The sequence below is a fragment of the Sorex araneus genome, chromosome 6 (assembly GCF_027595985.1).
Source record: "Sorex araneus isolate mSorAra2 chromosome 6, mSorAra2.pri, whole genome shotgun sequence".
In the NCBI taxonomy this organism is placed as follows: domain Eukaryota; kingdom Metazoa; phylum Chordata; class Mammalia; order Eulipotyphla; family Soricidae; genus Sorex; species Sorex araneus.
Genome location: NC_073307.1, coordinates 18,471,661 through 18,488,123, shown reverse-complemented (window position 1 = coordinate 18,488,123; position 16,463 = coordinate 18,471,661). Strand labels below are relative to the sequence as shown.

Sequence of the window (16,463 nt, the reverse complement as noted above, 5' to 3'; positions counted from 1 at the left end):
TTTCAGTTCTTCCAGAATTCCGTGGACTTTGACCATAGAAGTCTGTACACATGATTTCTATCCCCCTTAAGACAACTTTCCTGGATTTATCTCCCATGAATCCTTCCAATCTCAGCACAAGAAAGGCTTTGCTGACCTTCTTCACCAGGTCAAATCCCTTTAGTTTCTCTAGTGTGGATTGCTGCTGTGCCTGGTACCATTTAGTACATGTTTAAACATATATTTTAACATGTCTCTGTTCTTAAAGAACATAGTTCAGACACTTGATGGTGTAAGGTTCTTGCCAGAGACAGTTCAGGATCCACTTTCATCACTTGTGGTCATGAGTACTTGTTTGAGAAAAGGAAATGGTCTCTATGCCGATCTGCCATTTTAGCCCCGCAGAAGAGCAGCACCTACTTACTGGCCTCATCCTGACAGTCTGTGTGTCCCTAACAGGGAGAAGATGAGTCAGTCACTCTCAAGTCCTGCACACGGCGGAAAACGGACTCTATTGAGAAGAGATTTTGCTTTGATGTAGAAGCAGTGGACAGGTGAGTTATTGTTACACTTTTCTTAGGATATAGATATTATGGAATTTGGCCTCTTTGCCTTTTCCGTTCAGCCAGGGCTTCTTATTCCTTATCCTTTTCTCAGTTTTATGCCTCTAACACTATTCAGTTTGGAATAGACCTCCGGCCTCTTGCTCACTTGCAAGGATCACTAGGCTTCTCTCTCTCTTTGGTGTAGAACTAATCCACTGGTTTGTTTTCTTTCCTTTCATTGTTTTCTTTGCTTTGATTCCTGAGAAGGGTATTATGTCACAGAAGGTTAAGTAGAAGTTTAAAGAGCACAAACTTTCTTGCAGGGGATGGTTTCTTAGCTATTTTTGTCTTTAATTAAATTTTTGTTTTGAATTGAGGATTTAAAAGAATTGGGTGGGGACTGGGGCGATAGCACAGTGGGTAGGCCATTTGCCTTGCACTCGGCGACCCGGGTTCGATTCCCAGCATCCCATATGGTCCCCTGAGCACCGCCAGGAGTAATTCCTGGGTGCAGAGCCAGGAGTAACCCCTGAGCATCGCTGAGTGTGACCCAAAAAGCAAAAAAAAAAAAAAAGAAAAGAATTGGGTGAAGATAAAGATGGGAGAAATTTTCCACAACTAAGAAAATAAAGCCTTTAGGTAGAACGTTCTACCTAATTCAGTCTAATCACCCAGGAGAGACAGCCTTGCTATTTAGAAATACTTGCTAAATCAAAGATTTTGAAGAGTGAGAGCTGTGTGTGGCATTTCTTTAGGTTTGTTGAGTCTCATTAAATTGTACTGATTGATGATGTTAAACAAGACTGACAGCATTTCAGTTCTTTGAGATACTGTACTTAGTAACAGGTTAAGTTTTTTTACTGTAAGCATATTTGAACTGTCTTTTCAAGATCAACAGTATTTATTACCTGAAGAATATTTAATCTCAGAATGACTGAAGGTAAATGCCACTTGGTTTCTCCCCTTCTTCTTTTTTTTTTTAATCTTTATTTTGTGAAACGAGTATTCCTGCTGTCTATGGGACATGTACCTGTGGCCAGTTTTCCCCAGCTCTAGAGGATCCTGAGGCAGAGTGCCACCTGGGACTTGCTTCCCCAGTGTTTGCAGGTTTGAAATGTCTTGTCAAGCTCTGTCTCTCTGCAGTGTGGCTGCTGGAGGCTGAGCGCTCCTGTGGAGGCCAAGCTTGCCCTTTAACCTAACATTCATGGAAGCTAACCACATTTGTTTAACAGTTTAGTCCTTATGCGCTTGGCTTTCAACTTAGGGTCTAAACTGGGTCTAAATTTTGACTTCCCTGCTTCAGTGACTTGTGGCTCTGAGTGAATTAATCTATTGGGAGGTCTGGACTTGCTTATTTTGAAATATGAAGATAGCAATAATAGTTCCTATGGTTGTAAGAATTCAAGGAGAAAATGCATGTAAAGTGCCAGGAAGACTAGCAGTCAAAAATGCTCAACAAATATTAGCTGTTATCATTAATTAACTTATCTTGCATGCTTATTAGACTTGATAGACTTGATATTTTTAAAGAAAGAAAAGTACTGCACTTTTGTACCAAGTTTGGAGATGTAATAGTCTTGCATGGGTAGCGGGGAGAAGAAAAGTTGAATTGGTTGGCAGAGAAGAATGGCCAATGCTTCAAACTGAACTTGATTATTCTTGGTCCAGCACAAATTCTCAATCCAAATGTTTTAATCATTTGTAGGCATCGTGCTTCTCTGCGCTAAGTATGGGATTTAAGGAAATTCTTACTGTTGGCAGGTGAAAGAAGTTAAGAAGATTGTGTGGAAGCAGAATCAGTTTGATGCTAGTCAGTTAATGTTGTTCCTAGAGATGTGTTTGTCTGGCGCCTTAGGAATGGGCATACCTCAGTGAGTGGGCATGCCTCAGTGAATGGGCATGCCTTAGTGAATGGACATGCCTCAGTGAATGGGCATGCCTCAGTGAATGGTTTTGTCTCAGTGAATGAATGGTCATACCTCACATTGCTGCTCTCGGTGAGATTGGAAACAAGCTAAGAAATACTTCCTGTTTTTTCTTCTTAGAAGTTACCCCCAAGGTTCTTGAGAGTTGTTTCTGAGATAGTTAAAATTCATTATGTGTCTTCTTCTTATCTTTACCCTTGCCAACGTTTTCTAGCACCTTCTCTCTTTACGAGGTTCATAGAAATTTTTCTTGTCTCAAAAGCTGAGAGCATTATATCACATCAAGCATAATGATTGGGTTTGGGAAGTTAGTTTCTGCCAAGTTTGTCTCCGATTCTCAGTTTGGCATGTTAGGAGTTTCGATTATGGTTCAAATAAAAGGGCTGCTAGCTCTCTTAATCAGATGCTGAATAGATAATTCAAATATACTATTTACATTTTTCCACTGTATATTATGGTAGTTTTTAGTATGTTAGTATCATTTGGTTAGGAAAAGCTTCCCCTTACTGGGCCAGTTAGAAAAAAACAAAAGCTCACCCTGGACACTGCCACTGCTCAAAGAAACCAGTTCAGAGTCAGGCCTCCTCCATTTGGTCAGTGCACCCCAAAATGCATTGTCTCTTTAATCACCTGAGCCTCTACACCAGGCTCTAAGGAATCAATCCTATAAGCTCAGAGCCACCTGAAATTATTCCAACTGGCCAATAAACCATTTATCTTGACCTGCCTTATTTTTCTTATGGAAAGTCTTAAGAGAGTCTATAGCCTTGAGTCTCTCCTCATTTCTGTCACTTCTGCCTCCCTAAGAACATTGATTTGTTTCTGGATCACTCTGGGTGATGTGCTGTTTGCACTGTTTCTAGGCTCTGTGAATATAGGAGGTTTTGTTTGCTTTAGCCTCTCATGTGTCTCTTCTTGTGGCTACCTTTGACCAGTATCACCTGAAATAACAGCATCTGTGGAACAGTTTCTCGTGGTTCTATATATGTGGCATTATTGTTGGTCTCAAAAATGAAATTGCAAATGGAAAATACTATATATATACATAAGTATGTATACATGTGTGTACATATATATATATGTATGCTTTGACCACACTTCTCTTCATGCATTTCCCTCACATCTAGAAAAGGACAAAAGGGAGAAGGAAAAGGCATTCCTGTATGCTCAGTTTGCAGCATCTTTGGGAACTCTAGAGTCCTATTCTCTTGAATTGTCCTACACATGTGCTCTTTATTTATTTTTTAGTTTTGTGGTGCCAGAGGTTGGTTCTAGGGTCTCACACATGAGAGGAGAATGTTCTACCACCTCTCTCCCATGTCCTTCAGCCAGGAGGCGATTGCCACCAGATGTCCTGTCTTTCAGCCTGCGCCTTCCCAGATTTCTCAACTTTATCCACTAGGCTGGAAAGACAGAGTGGCAAAATGCAGGGTTGACACCTAGTAAAGTGGATGTAAATAGTATTATCTTTACTAGGATGGACCTTCAGAATGCTCCTGGGGTATGTAAATTGTAGGCATTGTAAACATTTATACTTTTGTCTTTCACAATATAATAAAAGCTAAAGTATGATTTGTTTGACCTAGAATGTATAATGGTGTAGGTTTCTAAGTTTGAAGGTTTGAATACTTTTTTGGTTTGTTTTTGGGCTACACCTGGTGGTGCGCAGGGCTTACTCCTGGTTCTGCACTCAGGCATCATTCCTGGTGTGGCTCGAGGAACCATATGTGGTGCTGGGGAATCAAACCTGGATCATGTATGTGTGTGCCTGCCAAACACCCTACCCGCTGTACTCTCTGTGACCTCCAGTGAGTCCTTGCATTACTAACAATTGCCAGACATAGACATTTCACCGATGCTAGACCCCCCACTTCTTGTACATCTACTGCCATGTTGTTTTAGGATGGCATTCATATATGTTTGGCAGGCTAGCATAAGCAAGAAAACAAGAGCTAAATAGTTGTTTTCACTAAATCTCAATATAATGTGTAATTTTTAAAAATCCTCGAATTCTGATAAAAGGGGTTAATCCCTGATAATTGTCTTACTGAGGGAGAGCTATTGTGACTCCTAGGCTCAGAATAAATAGGAAAGCAAACTCAGGATTTTGGAATTTAGATGTACAATTCTTGAACTTTATGGGGTCAAAGAGCCTTTTCATAGAGACTCAGAAACATTTTCAGGAGTGTTTTGGGGTCACCCAGGTAGTGTTCAGGGCTTACTGTACTCAGGGGTCCCACCTGGCAGGGTGTGGGGAACTGTGTGGTACTGCATGCAAGACAAGCTTCCTATACCCAAAACCTCCAAATTGCTTAGGTCAAGGGGTCATGTCCATCATATTGATGTGATGTTCTTTGAATTTTCTTACTGCCTTTTTTTCCTAAACAAAACAAAACATTAGTTTTAAGACTTGTAATTATTATAGGGCATTGACAAGCATGCTACAAAGAAAAATATTTCCTCCTTTCCTAGAATGTACTTGTTTCAGGCTGAATTACAAAACTTGTGTGTTGAAGTTCCAATCATCCATTTCTGAAAATGATTGAAGTAATTGAAATAGGAGAGTATTACAGAGGCAATGGAGGTAAAGTGAGATTGTTAGGGTGGTCTAATCTAATATGTTATGGTCCTTTTATGGAAAGGAATGATCTGGGCTCAGAGACTGACACACACATTGGGCATTGCTATGTGAGCATGAAGGCAGGTCATCAGGGTCTGACCTTCAGGTTATGCCAGCAGGCCACTAGAAGGCAGGAGAGAACCAGCTTCTCTTTCATATGCCTCAGTGGGGCTTACTTAGCCTGCCAATATCTTGCTGCTGAACCTTGAACCTCTAAGCCTGTGCAGTTCATTTCTGTTAAGCTGTATCACCTTTGGTACTTCATTATAGTAGCTCCAGCAAATGAATGTAGCACCAACCAGAATGGCCCTGGCACTGATGCTCCCACTGTTCCCCAGGAAATGTTTTAGATGGATACCCCAACATACACTCAGTGATGTTCCCATTGATAAAAACTCCACATCACTCAAATCAACCCCTTCACACAAATCCTTTTTGTTATTTTAAATTCTGTTTTGGTGACCTGAGATTCCATGAGGTTTTATGATATCATCTTTCCTTAGAGCATACTTATGAAATATTCTTTACTGCCTTTGTAAAGCACTGGCCTCTTGAAGTTTTTGATTTTGTAGTGTCTAATTGGATAAAGACTAGATTTGGAATTTTAAAAAATTTTTTCTCTTTAAAGTGTTTCAGCTCTTAGGGAGTTTGGTGTGAACTTCCTTGGTGAAAAGGGGGCTTGATCTCAAAGCAGTCTTTAGTGGTAGCGGTATGTGAATTGCTAACGTTTGTCTTCACTCATTTTGAATAATTATCTCAACCCTGCAGTGTCTTATGGAAATTAATGAGCAAACGTAGAGAAAACATTTGTTTAAGCTAAAAAAAAATCATGGGTGTAGTCATCTGCCAACATCCCTGAATTTGTTTATTTTTAAGAAATTTCTCACAGATGTAAGTGACACATGGATATTTTCTCCCAAATGTTTTCCAAAAGGGGGCCACTAAAACATATGGAAAATAATAAAAACAGAAAGCTTCTTTTCTGATGCACTGAATCAGTGTAGTCTCTTGAGGGACAGTGTTTATGCTTGTGGAAAGGAAGTGATTAAATGCTTATTCCCCCCCCCCCCAGGGCTAGTTGACTCCAACAGAAGTTCATATGATTAAAAAAATTATATGGTATGTTAAATGCCCCATACTCAGCTTTGGAACTTACCAGAGGTGGGTGCCAAAGGACAGATTATTAAAAATGATGGAGGTTATGGTGTTTGGTGCTGAGGGTGTAATGGGAAATAGGGACAACCATTGTCATTACCTCCCCCTTAATATATAAATACCCTTATGGTGGGTATTAGAACAAGCTTGAAACTTGAGTGACCAGAATACCATGGAAAATGGGAACAAATAGTGAAACTTTCCCTCTTGCCATTCTGTTCTGGGGGAAGGAGATAGCGCCACACCCACTGGTACTCAGTGCTAACTCCTGGTTCTGTGTTCAGGGATCACTCCCGGAGGTGCTCAGGGGACCTTATGTGGTGCCGGGTATCAAACTGGAGTCTGCTGTGCACAAAGCCATTAACATGTGTACTGTTTCTCTTGCCCAACGTTTTTATTCTTACAAAGAGTGACGGCATGAATGAAATACTGAATTCATTCCCTCTTTCTGTCCCTCCTGCCCCTCACTGATTGCATTAACGTGAGAGAAACAGTTGAGATATGTAATGTTTCAGACAGTCTGAATTGATTGGGCTTTCTTTGATAAAAGTCTTCACCTTATTTTTCTTTCAAATCAACAAGCTTTTTGCAAATAGATGAGACATTTACTTTACTCAGAACCAGCCTCGAACTGGCTTGATCTGGCTCTGTCTTCCTATAATGTACTATGAATTTGTACACTATATGAGCTTTTCTTTATTGATTTTCCAGTTGTTCAATTAGGTTAATTTTACACCCCTCTGTTCAATTCTAAATAACTCAGGTAATTTGCTCCAGAGGCAGAGTGTAATCATTTTATACAGTTTTTATACAGCATGCTGTATGTATGGTGGTCCAGCCTTGTTTTCCTGGCGATGTGATTTTGGGATAGATTATGATCCTTTCTTTGGGATTTTAGTGATCTACTAAAAGATATAATCAAAAGAGACATAATCTTTTGTTAGTTGCTACAAATGTTTCACAGGGTCTGCATTTTTATATGGGAAGAACAGAACTGTCCCCCACCCTACCACCACCATGGAAGGTTGGTCAAAAAATTTATGGAAACCCTAAGAAATCTCTCTGGATTTCCGTTTCACCCTTATTTCAAATATGACTTTGGGAAAGCCTTTTGATAACACTGTTTGACCTGGGGACCCTCCTTTCATAGACTGTGCATCTGGTCAGGCAATCTTGCCACGTCTGGAAGGGGGTCTGATCATACATACCTTGCAAGACTGCATTGAATGTGAATTTAGGGCAGAAGTTCTTTGTGAGGCAGTTCTGTGCTGCAAAATATGTCTTGGAATCTTTTCTCTAAAATCTCTTACTTTATTATTCTTAGGGTTAACCCTTAGCTTTGTGAGTATTTCTCTGAGCTATTTTTAAAAAAAATTATTATTTCACCTTCCTGATGTTCCTGCAGTTTCCCAACTTCATATCTGAGCTGATGTGTATGTGCAAAGAGACTGTTAGAGGGAAATTCTATTTTCATACTATGACCTGTTGTTCAGTTTTTTGGGTGGGTGGAATGGAGGGTGTGGTATGCCTCATACCTGGCCATGCGCAGGGCTTACTCCTGGCTCTGTGCTCAGGAATCTCTCCTGGTGGGCTCAAGGAACCATATAGGGTTCCAGGGATTGAACCCAGGTTGGCCAAGCACAAGGCATACCCCCTACTCGCTGTACTATGGCTCTGCCCCTGTTGTCTGTCTGTCTGTCTGTCTGTCTGTCTGTCTGTCTGTCTATCTATCTATATCTATCAGTCTGTCTATCTATCTTTTTCTTTCCTTTCTATAATTTTATGCCTCTTCTTTCAGCCGATCATCTCAAAGGGAAACCACAGTAATCTTAAATTAAAAAATTACTATTACTTTTAGTTTGGCATAAGTAGTTTATGCATGCATTTGTTTATGTCTTTATTAGTTGTGCGAGTTTAAGGTTGAGTGTGTTCTAAGACGGAGTGACCATCTTATGTAACAGTTTTTCAGCGATTAACCTCTAGGTGGCAGTTTTGTAAATGGATTTGTAGCTACTAGAGGATCCACTTGAAAATTAGCTGTCCTTCTTATGTAGAAGAGGATTTCTTCGCGTGTGTTTTCTATAGATGAAGTCATGCAAATGTTATTCCTTAGAGGAAAAGGCATTCTAAATTAGTTCTCTGGAAATTCCTTCCTCCCACCCTTTGTTTGATGGATCATTTCATACCCGCTTTCCTGCAGAAGCAAGCTGCTCAGTTAACTCTGTTGAAAGGTTTTTCTTCTACTCTGTTCTGAGTTAAAGTTGTTTCAGAGACGGTGCAGTTTGGAGATGGTGATGAAAACAGATGAGTGATTTGGCTGGCCCGTGTCTGCTGAGAATCAGGCGGTCCCACTTTCCCTTTGCTGTGTGCCTTTATCTCTTGTAACAGATGAATCCATTTTTCCTGGTTACAAACTTCCCCTCCCCTCCCCTTCTCACCCCTTCTTTGAAATAATATTTGATTTTGTCTTCCTGCTGGTTGGATTAGAGTGCTGGTCTTTATGCCATTGACATTTCAGAGAGGAAATGGCCTTTTCCTTCCTCACAGGCTGTTACACTGCTCTGACTTCCATGACTTGGGTGGGGGAAGCATGGAGGGAAGCAGCCTGACTTCGGGGATTATCTCATTGCTGTTCTGGGCAGTGAGCTAGCGGGTGGTTGGTGGGATGTTTGGTATCTGTGTAAAAATAAAAAGAAAAGGCGCGCAGGCGGCGAGGCAGGCGAAGGAAGGAAGAAGGCCAAACTGGTTGCTCGATCGGTTTATTTCATGTCCATCTCCATTCTCCTCTGATTCTCCTCCTGCTTCTTTCTCCCCCATCCTACTTCATTCTCTCTCTCTCTGCCTCTATCCCGGCTCTCGGTCTCTCTCTCGATCTGTGGATCTGGCCCCCGTGGATCTGGCCCCCGTGGATCTGGCTCCCATGGATCTGGCCCCGGTGGATCTGGCGCTGTGGATCTGGCCCCCAACCCACTCTTACAGCCTAGTTAAATCTCCACCGCATGAGGGGGTTGGGGCATACACATAGGTGTGGTCAGCAATAGATTAAGGTTCTTTTTCCTCAGGGGATGCTTCTCCTAGGACTTAATTCTCTTTCAGCAGGAGGATCCACCCAAGGGCAGAGTCCCATGAATGTGTTTCTCTTCTCCTCAGCCAGCAAACATATAAGAATTCATAATATTAATTATTTTGTATGGACACAATAAGAGATGCATTAAAGCTTATAGAATTGCTCTCCTGGGGCCATCTCAATCTCAGACTACAGTGCTCAGGCCAGATCAGTCTTTCCTATCCCTGGCAGGGTCCCAGTCTCATAATTACTATTGGATCATGACAGCATTTGTCTATGATCAAGCTCTTAACTTACAGTTAAGAATTAGGCACTTTGGCCAGGCCCATCTCGATGCCAGGGTAGCACATAACTCACCGCTTGCCCTGGATCCTTCCCGTCCCACGTCGGGGACCCTACTTTGGGGTGCTAGGAACTGAGGGCAACTGAGGCTTAAGTGGAGAAAGCAGATGCCCAGAAGGGAATAATATTCGAGGCCAATTAAGTCTTAAGTTATAAAAACATAATATTGTCTTCTTGTGTCTATACAAAAAAGACATAGCTTTAAAGTAAATTATTCAAAAGGCATAAAGAGGAGAGAAAGGCAATGTTATAATATTCAGTGTCCTAGAAAGTTCTGACCTTACCAATTAACAGAGTTTGATTAAGGGAAGAGTAGATAAACTGGTAGAATTGGCTACAGATAAACAAAAGAATGGGAGTGACTCGGGAGCACTTTGATGGGTGTGACTGATAAACCTAAGCTCCTAGTGGCAAGGGGGAAAGGACAAACCAATGATATCCAACAGGTATCCATATTTGAATTGTGTTGCTTTTGATTTGCTTATGAGAGAGAGCAGCTTGGAATAAAATGGGGTGGGTTTGAATAAAAATGGGGTGGTGGTGGTTAATAAGACTTAGACTTTATTCTCTATTCTGAAGAATGAAGTTGAGGGTTTTTATTGATTTAGCAAAGCAGCTTGTTTGCCAAAACCTAAATATAGGGATATAGAGGATAAAGTACCATGAACCAACGTTTTGCAATTACATAAATCTCAGGAAGGGAGATGATCAACTAATAATTCCATTTATCGACCTTTTTTGACTTAGAATATTTTAACTATTTTGTTTTAGTTTTTATGCCGTATCCAGCAGTACTCAGGGCTTTCTCCTTACTCTGCACTCTAGGATCCTTCTGGCAGACTTCAGCTCCAACTTAAAATATTTTTAATAAATTGTTAATGTGGTAACATGTTTTCCTTCTCTCTGAATCTTACCCATCCTAGCAACTGGTAATGCTTCTGCTAGAGCAGTATATTAAGATTTGCTTATTGTCCGAGAGAGAGAGTTCAGCAGGAAAAGTGCTTTTCTTGCACACCGCCACTGATCCAGGTTTTATCCCAGCACTGCATGTGGCTTTTAAGCTCAGCCAGGAGTGATCCCTGAGCATAGTCAAGAGTAAATCCTGAGCAACATGAGGTGTGGCCCAAAAGCAAAACAAAAGATAAAAAGAAAAGCTTAATATTGAATTCCTTGTTCTTAGCAGGATGGCTGGTACATAACAGACACTTACTCAATATTGTTTTCATTTAAGGAACAGAAAGCTTAATGTGCCAAAGATTTGTATGTGCTTCCTGATTTTTGTCACTTTAGTCTTCCTTAAAATAAAAATGTATGAAGTTATCTGATGTGATTGGCAATATTTATCCTTAAGGTGATTCATTTTACTGTGCTCTTACTTAATTTAGGAGTTTTCCTTCTAAGAGGTCAATGCTGCAGTCTATAATAGGTTATTATTCGTCTATTAGGATCAGGTCTCTTCTAAATAATTGATTGGAAATCTGTTTGTAAGACATTTTAAGGTTTAATTGTGTGTGTGTGTGTGTGTGTGTGTATGAAGAGAGAGAGCGAGAGAGCGAGAGAGCTGGTTTCACTGTCTCCCCAGACCTGGGGAACACACACTGTGTGCACTTGGGGGCAGTACAGTATTGTGGTTAAGGTATAGGCTTTCTTTGCTTGAGAGTCAGAAACAGGGTTCAAGTTTATAGTTTATGTGTCGTCACTTTATAGCTGCGTGTGACATTATGCAAGTAATTTATAAGTCTGGGATTTTAGAAAAATGCATTGATGGTATCTACTTCAAACATTTACTTTGACAAATGGTAATGTAGATAATATTCCTTAACGATGCCTGGTACATAGTAAACACTCACTAAATCTTAGTTATAGTTTATGTGCCTCCAGTTTGTAACTTCTAGTTTTGTAATTTTTTGTATCATCTTAATCCCCATGATATATTGATGTCATGATATACTGTGGTATATATTATGATATATTGTCATAAAATAACACATGTTCTTGCACAGGAGGATCTGTGATACACAAGAACTTTTGATGTTTTTTTTTAAATCACTGTTATGTATCTGCATATTTGTGCAGATTCATCACTTTTTCCTTTAATCCATTAATATTTTATTAATGGTGGTAGGTCAAGAATATTGGGGAACATGGGAAAGTCCTCCAGACTATTCTTATGCTGTTGAACTGTGTAGTTGGACTACAGATGAAGAATACAACATGTATCATTACTAGTCCTGGTGGATGAAAAGACTATAATATGTCTTTGTAACACTGGTGGAACTCAGGGGGAGAGAGAGAGAGAGAGAGAAAGAGGGAGGGAGGGAGCGAGAGAGGGAGGGAGATTGCAAACTGGTGTGCAGACATGTTTGTCTTAACTTTAGTAGCATTCAAGGCCGAGTTTTAAAATGGGAAATGATGTAAATGCTTATTCCTTCTTCCTATGTGCCAGGTGAATGGTAGATGCCTCTAGGTGGGCCTGTGCCTCGACACTGTTGAAGTCGCCTCCACACCCTGATGTCCCACACTGGGTGGCAGGGGCCACTTTGCTTTGTACTTGCACGGTTGCTTTCTTCTTCTTTTTTTAAAATTTGTGATCAATTATTGATAGGTTAATTTTGGGTCTTCCAAGTGGTTCTCAGGAGGTCCAGGGACCACTGCTGATGATGCTTTGTCTATTGGACCTGGTGCTCAGTGCTAGTGCATGGGACCATCAAGGCCAGAGCCACCTTGATGCTATGGGGGTCCTCCAGGGCCATACCTGGTGATGCTTAGAAACCTTCTGGGCTAGATCCTGTGGTGAGGGCATGCAGTGCTGGGGGCTTCAAACCTGGAAGGCAAGTCATGTGCCTTAACTAACCCAGGTACTTTTTCCCTGACTCAGGCTTTTCTTCTAGAGGGGTGTTCTCCTTATTTGTTCTTAGGAAATTCTCATTCTTCTGTCAGAAAGTAGAAGTGCAGAAAAAAAATAAAAGGTTGTGTGTTTTAAGGAAAATCATACCGAGCCATTTTCTTTGTGGCAAGAGAGAATTTCTTTTATTCATTTTGCTCACTTCCTGGTCTTTTATAACATCTATATGTAATCTTCTGGGTAGACATGGGAGACATGTCATTGTATACGATTTTTCTGCAAGACTGTGGCCATATCTTTGTGTACGTGAAGATCTGCTATGTGTGTTTGATATAAGTGGAGATTTCCTGAAGGCTGAACAATTGTTATTGTCCAGTAACTACATGGAATTTGATTTTCCAGAAGCACTTTAGAAGCAGCGAATCACTTCCTTTCCCTGACACTTGCAGCTCTCTCTCTCTCTCTTTCTCTCTTTCTCTCTCTCTCTCTCTCCCCCCCCCCCCTTCTCTCCCTTCCCAGCAGTTGTTCAGAGCTTTCTCCTGGGTCACAGCTCATGGATTACTCCTGCCGAGGGTTGGAGGACCATATGGGGGTTCTGGGGATTAAACCTGAATTGGCTGTATACAAGGAAAGCACCCTACTTGCTATACCATTGTTCCAGTTCCTGCATCTCTTTTTAACCTGTAGATGTCAACCATCTTCATTTCTAAGCTTACTGAGGGAGGCTGCAAGAATAGGTCATGAGAATGTGTGTTTTTGTGGGTGCCACCGTCCTTCTTTTACTGTAGACTTGACCTTTAAATGTGCCCTTGTGTGCATGGAAGCTGGGAATGAATTCTTGCCAACAGAAAATTTACAGTCTCTTGTGAATGAGTAAACTGTAGAGGATTGGAAGTTGATTTGAAAGGAGCAGTACTGTTAGATTCTGAGAGTGTTTGTTTCAGTGGGGTGGGGTTAGTAAGAGCATTTCCTTGTCCAATAGGAAGTGGGTAACTTGCCAAGCCTCTGAGATCACCATTGTTGACTCAGATTCAGGAATAAGATTGGGGAAGCTGTCTAGTAACCCTGGAATTGGGGCTGGTTATGAATCTGCTTGTTCTTGACTGCCGAGAAGGCTCCAAACTGGTATCAGTGGTTCCAGAATCCTGAAGATGTTGCTAAACTATGTATTACTTTTGAGGGAGGGTAGAGTTGGAGGAGATTTGGGGTGGGTAACAGTTTTTCCCTATGACAAGTGAATAATTACTTTTGCATTGCCCTGGAATGAGACAGGCAAGATGTCAGCTTAGAGAAAATTGCAGATTCTTGTTCATGATCCAGATCGAGCACTAAGACTTGTTTTGAGTGAAAAGGGAGTGCTATATTTTAAGAATCTTAAAGTTGAACTCGGAAAAGAAGTCTAAGTAATTTGAGTTCTTTCTCTCATCTGATAGAGAAAAGGTGCTTCACGGCAGATTTTCTAGAAATTGCCTCAATCTCCTTCCTTTTCTTTATAAATTAGCAAACATTAATTCAGAAAAGGGGAAGTAGGCCACTTGGATGTTTAACTCAGGAGGAAAAAGGAAATGCCATGATGTCAGAGCCTGTGTGTCACTTCTGCCCTTCGCTTGGCTGGCTTTGTGGTAGAGATGTGATTTTCAGTATTGTGTGTGAGTGGTGTTGTCCTTTCTTGGGGGGTGGGGTGGGAGGTGCCTGCATCAGAAGCAACTATGACTCCTTTTACCTTTGAAATGAACTGTACACACCTACCCATCTTGATTCTTGATTTTGACCTTAATCCACACTGCGCATCTTGTTCTTTCCTTCAGACCCCCATTAGCCCTTTTAATAAGTTAATTTTGGACCATTTTATTATGTGTCTGACATTTGACACATTTCCTTCACAAGCACCCCATGGAAGTAAGTAGTCTTATTATCTACATTGTAAAGGAGAACAAGGCAGTGATTTGAATTACTTGTTTGCTGGCTTATACAGCAAATCTACAAGCATTCCAAGCACGAACTGAATGAGGGTCCGTATAGAAAATTTGAAATTGCTATTTTATATCTTATAGGGGCTGGCTTGGAAAGTGTAGGGTTATTGAGAACTGGACTCATTCTGTTTCCAGCGTTGGTGTCTAATGGGGGCACAGGGAAGGTTAAATATGGAAAAAAGATATTCCGGATTCCAAAATAAAGAGAGTTGACCTTTTAATTTTGGTTCTAGGAAATGCAAACGTGGGGGAGTTATGTAATGATGGTTTAAATGGTAAAGAATGAAAAGAACCTTGGAGCTGGAGAAATGCTTTGTAAATGGCTAGAAAGGTCATGCTGTGATCCAGTTGTCCCTATAGGAGCCGAAGGGAGAGTCTGAACTTGGGACTATGGAATTAGAACTAATGGTCATTTTCTTCAATTCTGCCATCTTTTCCCATAATAAAAGATAAAGCAGCATGTAGGAAATTATTTGTATTTTGGTATTTCTCTTGGTACGAAAACAAACCTACTGACTTTTCTAATTACTAAGGCTCACTGGCTTGCCCCTCAAAGCCTCTGACCTTGTCTGCACTTCCTCTTTGTGGCTTGGGGTGGAAATTTCACGCTATGTGCAATAAAGTAGTATAAATGACATTTGTGAGGGCCCTGAGCTCTTGGTTCACGGGGCAACTGTTGTGGTCTCAGTGTTTGCTAGTGAGCGTATAGCAGGAAGTGAACTGGAGACACATTGGTTACTTGGCCCCAGCATAAAGAGGACGCTCTCTTTGCTGTCCAGTACTGTGTAGCCGAGAGGAAACTGATGGGAAAGATTGGGCAGCTCTTGACTGTGGGGCCTGAGACCTAAATCTGTGCACTGGAGAGTTGGTTGGTATCCAAGTTCTCAAGCGCAGCCCAGAAGTTCAGATTCTGTTGAGCAGGTTAGGCCAGAGTCTCTGTTTTAAGGGATGCCTGATTCTGATGCCAGTGATCTAGGCCCAACATGCTTAGCAGTCCTTCCAGCTCCAGGGCCTGGAGGATTCTGTCATAGAATGCAACTTTATAGACCATTTATTTCAAAGCCATGAATGTTTTGTCTTTGGTTCTTTAAAAGGTAGTACCGAATCAGTCCATTATGTCCCCATGCCACAGAGTTGGTTTTGTTGTTGTTGTTGTTATTATTATTATTGATTTTTGGGTCATACTCCATACTCGACAATGCTAAGGAGTTACTCCTGACTCTGTAGTCAGGAATTACTCCTGGTGGTGCTCAGGGGACCATTGGAATGTCGGGGATCGAACCTGGGTTGACTGTGTGCAAGGCCAAATGCCCTCCCAACTATACTATTGCTCTGGTCCACAGAGTTATTTTTGAGCATTCAGTGTTCTGACTCCAAACCCATCATTAGTGCCAGCGTTCCTCCACCAGTGTCACCTGGTTCCCTCCCTCTCCCCACCTAGCCTCCTTAGCAAAATTAGCATTTGTAAAATTTGTTTTGGGTCACTTGCCTGTAAGAGGCTTACTCTTACAGTTTTGATGTACATAGTCACCTGCTTCTAAACCACCAAAATGTTTGAGATCCTTGACTAGCACCCTTATTTTATTGTTAGTCTGCATCCTTGCCCTCCAACCCCTCCCACTTCTCCTTCCTTGGAGTGTTCATTTCTGTAATCTGAACAAGGGTTTGCCATCTTTTGAGGGAGTGGTATCTTTGCATCATCTTTGTACTAAAGTATGTTTTTGATGTGGTCTTCACAGGAATGACCGGTCTCTCAGGACGTAGTGTCCCTCCCATCACCTGTCTCTTTTGCTCAATACATTTTTTCAGCCACCTGTTTCCCTCTGCACCCAGAATGCTGCAGCACCCTGCTCTCCTCCACCCTTAGTACTCCCTACTTTGTAGTGTCACACAATGCCTCTTAATTGCCTCAGTTCCTCTGTACTTATATGCTCACATCTTTGAAACTTATTAATATTGAGAAATAATCTATGCAAAGATGCAAATTGTTTACAATATAGTCAGTATAAGTT

The 16,463-nt window shown here is 41.2% G+C and overlaps 1 protein-coding gene across 4 annotated transcripts in view; it reads left to right on the top strand.

Annotated features, from left to right (window-relative positions):
• ARHGAP26 (Rho GTPase activating protein 26) overlaps positions 1-16,463 on the top strand; it is a 486,560-nt gene that overhangs the window by 169,198 nt on the left and 300,899 nt on the right. For all 4 annotated transcript variants that reach the window (XM_055141710.1, XM_055141709.1, XM_055141708.1 and 1 more), the window contains exon 10: positions 439-533. In XM_055141710.1, the coding sequence (XP_054997685.1) occupies positions 439-533 (95 nt within the window). The remainder of the gene's footprint in view (positions 1-438; positions 534-16,463) is intronic.